This window comes from Glossina fuscipes, unplaced genomic scaffold (genome assembly GCF_014805625.2).
Source record: "Glossina fuscipes isolate IAEA_lab_2018 unplaced genomic scaffold, Yale_Gfus_2 28, whole genome shotgun sequence".
NCBI classification, from domain to species: domain Eukaryota; kingdom Metazoa; phylum Arthropoda; class Insecta; order Diptera; family Glossinidae; genus Glossina; species Glossina fuscipes.
Genome location: NW_023998423.1, coordinates 4,990,372 through 5,002,428, shown reverse-complemented (window position 1 = coordinate 5,002,428; position 12,057 = coordinate 4,990,372). Strand labels below are relative to the sequence as shown.

Sequence of the window (12,057 nt, the reverse complement as noted above, 5' to 3'; positions counted from 1 at the left end):
TATTTTACGTCGATCTTCTTTCACAGTTTAATGTTTATCATATTTCAATAATAATAATAATAATAGGCAGCGCAATCATATTTCCTTAAATTTAGAGAAATTTCCTTCCGTATGCGTCTGTTTTCTTTTTTTTTCACCTCATTTGTTTTGTTCACACTTTTGTTATGGTTTAGATTGTTGCCATAACAATCGTTGTTGCAAAAAATGGGTATTTTTTCCCCCCAAATTGCTCTTTCGCGTAGTCGGCTTTTATGTATGCGCATCTTCGCATTAATTTCAACGAATTTTTGATTTTTGCGTAGCCTTCGCGAATTTCCTTTTTAGTTGTAATAAAGTCACCATTCATATGAACCAACTTTCCATTCCACGGCTGTAACTATACATCTGCAGGAAATCATTTTTGTTATTCCTTGTTCATACGCCTACTCTATCTTTCCTTCTTCTTTTTTAGAGACCATATTTTCAACGCAATAATACTCATCACCGAGGTGGAATTCACTCATTAATATTTACAATGATATCGACGTGGCATGAATTAATCAAGTTTCGCAGGAGTGTTTATGAATCCCGCCACCGTTGGATCGGAGCACTGTACAGTGTCCGGCGTAATTATATGCTCGCCAAACACTTGGTGTCTGATTTTGCAGATGACCTCATATTCACATAGAATATGATGGGACTCTGCATGAATCGGTATCAAACATATCCCTGTTGTTCAGATTGTACCCGTGTAGAAGCCGGTGACTAAACGTAAGTCATTTCTTCTTTTTGCCTGCCGTTGTCCTGCAATTGACAAATCGCCCAAATCTGTGCCCATTGCGATACCAGCCTGACAATGTGGCTTCTCAGTACGCCATAGAACTGTTCGGGACATACCACGGCCCCTCAGACTTCCCTGTTAACTAAGCAGTATCTTACATGGTATACTTCTATATATCCTTTCCAGACTTTTCCGAAAGTTTTTCATTGTTCTATTTACAAATTTAATATTTGCGAAAATTTCCGTATCGTGCCCAGCTTGGAGGTTCGCGATCATTTGGTTCACTGAATGTTTCACAAGCATTCAAAAAGTATGATAAATCACCATAACGAGCACTTTCCAAAGGGGAGCAATTTTTTCAATAACTTTCTTTTATTTTGTTAATTCGAACAATTTCAACAATGGTATTAAATTGACATTCTTAGCCAAAGACACAAATTCAAAATTTTCTCTTGGGTTTCATTTTTGATTCCATTCACATACATCATTTTTGATAGTCAAGCCAATTCTTTCCGTTACATTTACATTATCTTTCAAGTATATATCCATTGAATTCTTCTCCTTGCGCATCGGAATGCAACTTAGGATTAGATTGATTTAGCCGGTTAGGCTTCTGACTACAAATGCCGCAATTCTATTGAACAAATTTTACTATACTGTTGGTTGGAGTCTTGTTAAGATATAATTATCATATTTTTTATAATCCTGCACTCTACCAACTAAAGGTCTCAGATAGACTGTACTCCTCATTTATCCCTAATTTTAAAGCGTTTAGTGGACGGCAATTGGGCAAAACAGGGATAGGCGATAAATTGAATTTTAGTTGTTCTCTCATAAATCTGGAATATTCATCAGATGAAAATAATATACATATATATAATATATATATGTAACTCTTTTCGCCCTATGTATCCTTTTTCAGTTTTCTTTTCACGAAAATCGTTTGCGCAGAAATCTGATTTATTGAGATCCTTTCTTCTCACGTGAACAGTCTCTCTTTTTTTTCGTTACATATGAAGCTCCCAAAAGAAAGCCTCAGACATCATAAAAAGTACATATATTTTTGATCAGCATGAAATTCTGAATTTATTTAGCCAGGTCTGTCCGTCTATATGCCTATGTTGTGTGTCTCTCCTGGTCGCAAAAATAAAGATATCGACTTTAAATTTGGTAGAAATATTGGAGGTCTTTGCACGCAGATTACTATTGAAAATGGCGCTAATTGATCCGAGTAGAAGCCCGCAGTGGTGGGTAAACTGAACGCAACTCCGTTTTTCTTAACAAAAATTTGTGGGCTTTTGCTTGTTAGGAGGCTGAAATTTTCCACATACATGTTGCGAAACATTCTACACTCTAGGTCCAAAAATGGAAAAAATCGGTCATGACCACACAAAGTTGCAAGCGATTTAATTATCTTTTTCCTCAACTTTTTTGAGGTTTAATGCTTATTTATCATAAGGCAAACAGACAGAATGTTTGAAACTATTTTGTACATTCTTCAAATGAAGATATGTTATCTGCGTAAAAATGGGTTCATTCTGAAATGAATATTTTACACACCGCAATTAATTCTGTCTCAATAATACCAGCGATATGGGTATCAAATAAAGGAAAGGAACGGAACTTGGAGAGTAGAAGGCGAAAAGCATGGTTGTGGCTATACGAGAATGCCATGCCTTCTTACTTGCTTTAATCTTAACATTTCGACGGAAGATTGAAGTAAATTAAATTTTCAGTTTTATTTTATTAATTAATTTATGAATTTATGAACATGTCTTTCTCGTAGACAATTCATACAACTGGCAACGGTATGAACAGTAAATAAAGAACAATTATTTAATTTAAATTAAAGTTTTTATTAATCTGTTGAATAGCAGTTAGATCTACGCCCTTAATTTCCTTGAGCGAATCAATGATTTCGATTAAAGCTGCAAAGAAAAAAATCACATAGAAAGTGTATTTTATAAAGAATTTTTCCTAACCGACCTTTACGTTCATCGTTCGACATTAGTAAGGATAATATTGATGTTTGCTTGTTTTTGCTGATTTCCAAAAGAGTAAGTGCTGTCAACGGGTCCTTGAAATTAAGAAACGAAAAGAAAAAGGCAAAATGGTTGAAAAATTACACACAAAAATTCTTATTCTAAACAAATTCACAGTCGTTTTTTTCAATGCAACAGCTCTTAACAAGTACAGACTAACTTTTTGAATTATTTTCAATTGTAAGCAAATAAACAAAATACCTTTTGCGGCAAATAATAGTCGTGAAGTGTACGAATGACCTCATTTAAGATTTCAGAGTCGAATCCTGCACCCAAAATCTTAGTTAATTGTTTTAACGGTATGGACTGTATAATATGAGAAAAACTTAGTAAAGCGAAGTTAAAATGTATCATTTAAATACCTTTAAAAAGGGATATTTTTGACTGTCTGTTAATTCTTTCCAGTGACAATAAAACTGAGCGGTAGTTGTAGGTACGGGCGGTAAAGGACGCTGGAAATTATACATATTACATAAGTATATTGAATATTGTCCCACTTTGTATACCTTTTCTTTTCTCTCAATTTCTGTTTCATTAGACGTTTGATCGAGTTGTTCGTTTTCCCTGTTCTTTCCTTTCTTCTCTTTAGTTAATTTTTCCATTTCTTTTTTTGGTTTTGACGTTTGATTCAATTTTGACTTCTGTTGTTTAAACTCTTGTTTAACTTGCTGGATTTGTTTAGTATCTTGAATATCAGCAGCTTTATGAGATGTATCTATAGTATAAGAGGTCTTTTTAATCTCTTCAAATGCTCCGCAATTGCTATTGAACAGCTTATCGATATCTTCATCAGAGATTTTTAAATTTTCATAATTTTTGCTATCCTTCGGTCCTACTACATCAGTTATCTCTATGCGTTTTAAAGATTTGCTTGATCGTCTATAGGAAGGCTTGTCTACAGGCAGTATATCAATGACATTTGAGAGCAATGGACTAAAGTTGGGTCCATTCGAAGTTTTCACTAAAAGTGCAATTAAAAATTACGTCAATGTCTAAAGTGGAATTTTGTTAAATTAATTACCAGTTTTACGCAAGCGTTCATTAATACGTTCTAGACTGCGTTTAGCTTCTCCATTTTTAGGATCAATTGTTAGGAGACTAGTGCAGTCCTTAAGAGCGTCCATATTATTGCCTAATGATTCATGGGCTGACATACGTCTGTAGTAGGCTTTCACAGCCAAATTATCTAATCCTATGGCATGATCACAATCTTCTATACATTCATCGTATCTATGGCGAATAACAACATGGCGGCAATAATAAACCAAGTTATATTTTTTTTTCAATTTGACGTTACCTTTCCAATTTTAAATAGCACAAAGCACGATTAGTAAAGAAAATCGCATCCATCGGATACAAGTTAATGGCTTTTGTATAAGCTTCAATAGCCAATTGATATTCGCCTAATTTGACATGCTTGTTGCCTTTATCTTTAATTTCATTGGCTTCCTTAAGTTTTAACGGAATCTCACGTTTTTCTGCGGATAAGACATCCACTACAGTTTGGCGCGTATTTACTGCTGGTGAGGGTGATGAGTGTAAATGGTCTCTAACTGTATGGCTGCGTATTGGCAGGGTTTTGAGAGCCTTTTAAGGGATCATCTCCTCTATTATTTATCTTTTATATTTAAATATTCTATCAAACTTACCCTTCCATCCGTTGAGCTTTCCTCTTCACCTGTTGCCTGTGCTAGCATTTGTTTTTCCTTCTCCTTGATTTCCTTTTCCCATGAAAGTAAATCATTTATGGAATTTCTATGTTCCTCAGCATTGTTTCGCACTTGTGTCTGAATTTCATATGATTTACGAGCGGCATCCATTTTCTCTCAATTAAATCCTGTTATAACTGTAAGTTTGTAATGTGGTTTTAAGAATTTTTTCTTGCTGCAATAGTACCTTTATGATGCTTGTTTTCTGATAGAAATTTCTACAAAATTTTTTATTGCTTTGCAACCTCAGAAAAGAATATTCTGTTGTCAAAATAAAATGTTTTTTTTTCTTCCTCTTCTTCTTACTTCGACTCTTCGCTCGCTCATCGGATATTGATAGCGTTAGTAAATGTGACAAAAATAGGTGAGAGTCATTTTACATTTTAAACGAATATTTTAAGATAAATATATAACTATGTATATGTATATATAAGGTTTCCTGTATAAAAGATAAATTTACTTAGAGATCAAATCAGTTATATTAAAGTTTTATTGAAATAAAATCAAATGTTACCAGAATCATGATTTTTCAATGGCATTTAGAGGCAGATTTAGGACACAAACCAGCAGAAGTCATATCAGAAAATTGCTTTGTTAGTTTAGCTTGTGCGGAAATCATGCAAATCATTTTAATAAAGTACAGAGAGAGAACTTTGCAGTCAAGCAAAAAAAAAAAAACAATAACTACAGCTATCTGAAGAATATTGCAGAGACACCTTACAAGATATTTTTATAAAAACAAACCAAGGAAGGGATATTTCATTTGTTGTCAAAACATTTGCAATACGTTCAGAGGTTTCATAAAGTATGCGTATGCTTCCGACTGTTCGCCTGGTCGTCTGTCTGTCTGCGTAACTTCTGTGCTAAACATTCTTCTGTTCGTAAAATTGCCACTGTCGGCTTCAAATTTGGCGGAAAGATTGGAAGTTCTTGCAATAAGGTTGACATTGAAAATGGGATAAACCGATGAGAGGACACACCCACAGTACACCGAAGGTAACTTGATGCTACGTCAAAACTAAAGCAGACACAACGACGACAATATGATGAGAAAAGTGGAAAAAATCAACCACACTTACTCATTAGTAAGTCAGTCTATGAAAATTTATGTCGTAAATATTTTCCTGATCGCAAAGGTTAAGATATAGGCTTCAAATTTTACGAAAACATTGGAAGGGCCTGCAGGTTAGTATCCAACATCGACAAATTCGTTCAAGGCACACGCTGATGGCAGGACGTAAACTGAGAACGCTTTTCTTTTTCGAAAGTAAAAGCATTGAGTTTTTGTTCATTACTCATATTCTAAGCTAGATACAGTGATGAAAATTTCCACGCCGATTTTCTGGTCCAGGCCGATTCGACATTTTAGATTATCGAAAATTGTTTTTTTTTTGTATTTCTTGGTGGTGAGTACAAAGATTCGGTCACAACCGAATATAATTGTCTTAGTTATTTTCATAACGTTAGAGTATGATTGTGAGTGTGTATAAAGTATTTGTCACCAAATAGTGTAAGTGGTGGCGTCTAATCTTTTCAAATCAAAGTCACTTTTATGTCATGATCCGTGACGTATGTAAGCTTATGCATGAGTTTGCATCTGTTTGTATATCTAAGTTTTCTTTCTTGCTTATTTTTACTTTCTCTGCTTACTCTCTTACTTTCCACTGTGTTGTTCCTCTAAGAGAGCAACAACAATAAATGACTTTCAACTTCCGCTTTTGCTTACTTATGTATGAAAACTTAGTGTAGGAGAGAAAGTGCAACAACAGAGGCTTCCTTTACTTTTAGACAGTTTATGTGCTTATGTATGCATATAGCCCTGTGGGCTATTCATAATTTATAACAGTATCTTTTTTATTTATTTTCGAGTTGTGTTTGTTTTTTACTTCTTCGCTCTGCTTTCGTGCCTTTGAAGCTGTTCTTTGAAAAGGTGCAGCAACGGCACCCAATGCAGATTGCATAGAATGTCAGAAATTTATAAACATTTGCTTTTTTTTTTTTTGTTAAATATAGTTTTGGCTTAAGATGTTTTTTTTCTTTTTGCATTCAAAAATTATTTCTTTTTTTTTCTCCTCTTTTTGTTGGTAATCGTCGTATAGAAAAAGTGTTTTGCAAACTATTTTACCCGTCGACGTCGAGAAGAAACCTTTATCTGAATTAATTCATAACATCTCAGTGCACCGCTGTGACCGGTCACTTGTCACAGAAGAAAATAATGTTGTTCCGCCTGAGTGGCTGTATAAGTAAGAGCCGCGACTACTAAGCCAGTGTTCACAGACTTCATTCTCAAATGTGGTAGAGCTTTTGCACCCATCACCGAAGGATGAACGACACAGAATGTATATATATTGTTGATCAGTATCAAATTCTAAATCGAATTAAGCATGTCCGTATGTCCATCTGTCCGTATGTCCCTCTGTGTAATATCTGTCTGAATTCATCCGTACAACAAAAGGTGAGCCTTTTTCTAGTTGTTCCGGAGGGTACACCGCGCAGATTTAATATACCTTATATATGTATAATAATGTGTAATAAACCCGCAAATGTCGAAAAGGTCAAATTTTTAATATTTTATGATCAAAATTGGTTCGTCAAAATAAATTGATGTAAAACATAACTGCATCCAATTTGGATCAAGTATTGTTATATTGTTTTGCACACTAACTTATATAAGAATTCTCATCAACAACAAGTAAGAATGCTATAGTAGGGCAAGGCCGACGATTAGATATGCTACACCGCTTCATCTATTACTGTTATTTACTCATTTTGGTAATAATGCACAGTATGAAAATGCATGCTTTTCATGAAAGTCCTCATATTGGAGCGATATCACAAACATTACATTTTGTTTTCACTTAATGACGAAAAAAAATTCCCATCCTTCCTTAAGCGGAAACAGGTTATTGTATTAAATTTGATCAAAATGGCTTGAAAATTGCAACAGGTATCGGATGGACGGACGGACAGATAATCTTAAGTCGGGCCACAAAATCATTCCGAATTCATCGGTACAACAAAAGATGAGTCTATCCCAAGTCGTTCTGAAGGGATAATATACCTTGCACCACAAGTGCTGTATGATAATAATCTCCTAAGTGTCAAAAAGGTCCTAGCTTTTAATATACTTCGATTAAAATTAGTCCACAGTAAATAAATTCTAGGGAAATTTTTAGACCCCATCATAAGTGGGAGTCCGCATGAAAAGGAAGCTCTTTTACGGTTACAAAGTTTAATATGCAGTTTCTTCTGATGGAACCAACTGAAATATAATAAAATTTTTGACAATTAAATTAAGTTGGGTTAGTTGAAGTTTTGACTAACGTCCAATAAGAGGGCTTTCATGAGAACTATGTTTTTACATAGAAATAATGTACAATTTTTGATGTGTTAACGCGGAAATAACGAAATAAGCGTATCAAGGAAAGTGGTGTAGCGCAGGCAGAAATCGACTTTACCCAACTTGGTATTGAGGACAGAATTCATGTGCGAGTTGAGTAATTGCCAAAATTTTGCACTTGTACAACACTTATTACTTACGGTCACGTTGCCTTAATAAAGCATAAGGCTACGTTGTTCTAATCAAAGTTCTGGAATAACGTAGTGAATAGATTCTATAGAAAGTTAGTCTGTAGTGTGTTACAAGCACTTGCTGTAGATTGAAATAAATGCTTTCTGTCGGTATTTTTGCCTTATCGAAATTGTATTGAAACATATGTCTACGGTATATGAGAGAAAGATGAAGCGAAGAACGCGTATTACTGCAGGATACAACATATATATATGGCCGATATTTTCATGCCAGTTTTTTTTATGGAATCTCCATACATATCGTGGGACGATAAGCGACAATCTTATGAGAAAGTTAGCGTAACGCAATGACAACGCTTTGAAAATGCTATAAGGACGCTAGTAAAAGAAAGTGATAGTAAATGTACGTGGTCTCAGTTGGTGGTTGGTGGTAACAAGGCGGATAGTTTGCTCAACTGGAAATCTTAATTGAGGTCTGAGAATTTCAATTAAAAGAATTAGGTATAAACATAGAGTAGCAGTAGAAAGTAGAAACGGTTTTTGTTGTAACCTTGATCCAAAAAGTGTACGCTCCGAATAGATATAGGTGCAGGTAAAAGAATAAGCATCGCGTTTAGGTTTTACCTTCCACAACTAACTTAATCCAAATTTTAGAAAAGACGTCTGAATGGATTCGATAAAGTCAATGTATACCTTAAAGTTTGGTGACCATACAATAATAACATATCCAAGAAGAGGTCTTACTGATGCAACCTACTTAGTAATATACGGATCAATAATTTCTTTAAAGAGACTTAGGCTTATTTGCCACAGACAGAATCTGTAAATGAAAGTTTATTTTTCGATCTATAAGAACTCTTCCAAATCATCGAAGAACGTAACAATATCTCTAGCCTGTGGCAGTACATAAGATAGCGGGATAGACCTAGAAAGAGAGACCTTTTTACTCTTGCTCAGGTTTAAGGGCATAAAGACTACGTTTACATCGATTAGATAACTCAATGAAATTTGCTGAGAGTAGGATATTTTGGATGCGAAGCCAGCTCATTAAGAACCAATAAGGTGGCTACCTTCAAGCGCCCCCAATATAACATCAATAGTGCGTGAGACATAACCGTCAAAAAGGATATATTGAGTGCCCGTCGCAAAGTACTGTCCGATCAATGCAATCAATTTAAAGTGTATTCTTATACGGCTTAACTTACAGAGGAGGAGAGAATGATGCACTCCCTCAAAGGCCTTTGAAAGATTAGGGTAAACGACATCAGTTTGCCACCTTGCAGAAAAAGCCTGAAACGTCCTGCCAAGCAATTTTGTGCTTAAACAGTTTAGATATAATATTAAGCTGTGCCACTCCTCCGTAACTAATTATATGATTTCCAAGGCCTTTAAAGGTCGGCGTGGATGAGATCTGTTTGTTTCCTTGCCGAAGGAGCCTGAAAAGCCCTGCCAAGCACCTCTAAGCTCAAACAGTTTAGGTATAATATTAAGCTTTGCCAGAGCTTCTGATTATAAGATTCCTAGGACTACACTGGTGAAGTGGCAATATCAAAGCTTGCTTTTAAAATTCCGGGAGCTTACTTTTCCCAAGATAGTGATTAAGAATAGCAGGTAAGGAGGGCAGCGCGGAGACGAACAACACGCGACGGTACACCGTCAGGACTAGGATAATAAGTAGATTTCAATGAAAAAAAAAACATGGCGGCATCGATCCTGGATTAAAAACTTATGAAATTCTTATGCTCTTGAGAAGCTATAATAACATACTAGCAGGGCATACTGCTGATAGCATATGGATAGTATTTCGACAGCAACTAATACATATAAGTAAAAAGAAAAGGTTAAGTCAATTATTAATCGTATCGGTGATTTATTTTTCTAAAATTTTGTTTGAAAAAAAAAAGAGACTTATTTTTCAGTTTATTTTTTTTTTTTTTTGGTCCACAGCACTTAGTGCAGTTATTGTATTAAATCCTATTCTTCATCTGTTTTAGGTTTTGTTTTTTTTTTTAAATGACCAAATTGCGTGCCGTTTATGTACGTTTTTCTTCTTCTTATTTTCTCAGAAACTCTGGGTCAAGTTCGCTTTTTTGGTCGTTCTCCATTCATACGTACATAGTTAATGTATTGAGACAAGTGTAATTATATAGTCTGGCCCAATATTGTTGAGAATCGTTTAAAAGTACAAAAAAAAAGAAGAGAAAACATTTAAAAAAAAAAAAAAGAAGAAAATAATAAAAATGAAAGAAATTGTTGTGAGAAATAAACTTAAACGCAGCAATTTAGCAAAAATGAAGATTTGTTATTAAAAACATTTTTTATGTACTTGCGTACTGTAACGATATATCTCTACGCCAGCAGACATAAAGGCCGTCGGTGACGAGACTTTCTTGCGGAAAGAGTTTCTTACATATATATATCTCTTCTTCTAAACTTTATTGCTTTTAAGTTTCCCTACCTTTTTTTTTTTTTTTTTTTTTTTTTTTTATACTCACAAGCGAGTGCAGAAAGCCATAAGGAAAGTTGTTAGGGAACACTTTTTATTTTCTTGCCTTTAATGACAGTATCGTAGGTATTCGTCAAGATTTAATTTAGTTATTATGTTATGTTTCATATCTATATCCTATTGCTTATTACATAAAGTTACCTTTTAATGCATACAAGGCCAAAGAAAAAGTTCTCTTTACTTTGATACCTTCAATCTCAGCGAACGAAGGAAAGGGTTGTTCAAGAGCGCAATTGGCCTCAGAACTTCCTTTTCAATAAATAGATTCTTCCGCGCCAATTGTCTGGAATATTGTAGAGGCCTATTAGCGCTCCATGTCGCACATACCCTATTATTTCAACTCAACTGAAGTTAGAAATGTCTTTCCTTTGAAGGGAAATTTTATTTTCCCAATTTAAGTCAAAAGAAGTCCGCTCTAGTTCGTTTAATTGCTGAATAACGGCTGACAAAGACTGCCACCATTATGTATGCATAAAACAATTAATTCTGTGTTGAGAGATAGAAGAGTTTAGTATCTTCCCAATCAAAGAGGAAAATTTGCCTGCGCCTCCGCAATGCTAATCAATATACCTATGAAGTAGAAAGAAAACCGTTCCCTTTCTCTTGATAGATATAAGAGTTTAGTATCTTCCCAATCAAAGAACACAATTTGCCTGCGCCTCCGCATCGCTAATCCATATACCTATGAAGTAGAAAGAACACCGTTCCCTTTCTCTTGACAGATAGAAGAGTTTAGTATCTTTCCAATCAAAGAACACAATTTGCCTGCGCCTCCGCATCGCTAATCAATATACCTATGAAGTAGAAAGAACACCGTTCCCTTTCTCTTGAGAGATAGAAGAGTTTAGTATCTTCCCAATCAAAGGAGAAAATTTGCCCGTGCCTACGTATCGCTAATCAATATACCTACGAAGTAGAAAGAACACCCTTCCTGACTCATAGCTTGGAATGATTTTATATTAAAAATCATCGTCCATCCAAGCTGAATGATAAGTGCTTGCGTATCACCTTCAAACAGACTACATTTGAACTATAAACTAAACTATAAGAATTTCCCGAAAAGTTGTGTTTACTTCATTTGTGCATTGAACCGGTACCTTTCAAGTAAACGTTTGCATCAAACTAAAAATTGAGCGAAATCAATGATCAAGCTGCTGTGTGGCGGATGAGAAAACAAACAAGGTAACGCTGCCCAATCGAATTTCGATGGGTACCCGCGTGAAAAGGGATTTATATGAGAATTTGCTAATTGTCTATGAAACTTGGCTCTGTAATAAGTCATCACAAAATGTAGTTTCCAAATGACGGCTTTTCGATCAGCCTTAACCGAGAGCAAACCTACCAAGTTCAGAGAAATTCAAGGGAACTTAAAATGGATGGATAAGCTAGATAGAACGGCGGCTTTAATACATTAGTGCCTGAGTCTCGTTCGAGTCCAAATAGCATGCATTTCGATATGTTATAGTAGTAGTAGTAGTAGTAGTAGTAGTAGTAGTAGTAGTAGTAGTA

The 12,057-nt window shown here is 35.0% G+C and overlaps 1 protein-coding gene across 1 annotated transcript; it reads right to left on the bottom strand.

The window, feature by feature from the left end:
• Positions 1 to 2,596: 2,596 nt before the first annotated feature.
• Positions 2,597 to 4,825, bottom strand: LOC119636303 (RNA polymerase II-associated protein 3). The gene is made up of 8 exons (XM_038031606.1): positions 4,452 to 4,825; positions 4,100 to 4,389; positions 3,824 to 4,032; positions 3,309 to 3,763; positions 3,165 to 3,254; positions 3,004 to 3,108; positions 2,747 to 2,837; positions 2,597 to 2,688 (listed from the first exon to the last, which is right to left on the bottom strand). The coding sequence occupies exons 1-8, from the start codon at positions 4,620 to 4,622 to the stop codon at positions 2,597 to 2,599; spliced, it is 1,503 nt and encodes a 500-aa protein (XP_037887534.1). The 5' UTR covers positions 4,623 to 4,825.
• Between the last annotated feature and the right edge of the window lie 7,232 nt (positions 4,826 to 12,057).

What these genes read in the sequence shown, in the direction of transcription:
- LOC119636303 (XM_038031606.1), bottom strand. Translation starts at nt 4,622, where the DNA reads ATGGATGCCGCTCGTAAATCATATGAAATTCAGACACAAGTGCGAAAC. An exon ending in AAAGCTCAACGGATGGAAGG is followed by an intron (nt 4,390 to 4,451) that starts GTAAGTTTGATA and finishes ATCCCTTAAAAG; the next exon opens with GCTCTCAAAACCCTGCCAAT. An exon ending in AAATTGAGAGAAAAGAAAAG is followed by an intron (nt 3,255 to 3,308) that starts GTATACAAAGTG and finishes TATAATTTCCAG; the next exon opens with CGTCCTTTACCGCCCGTACC.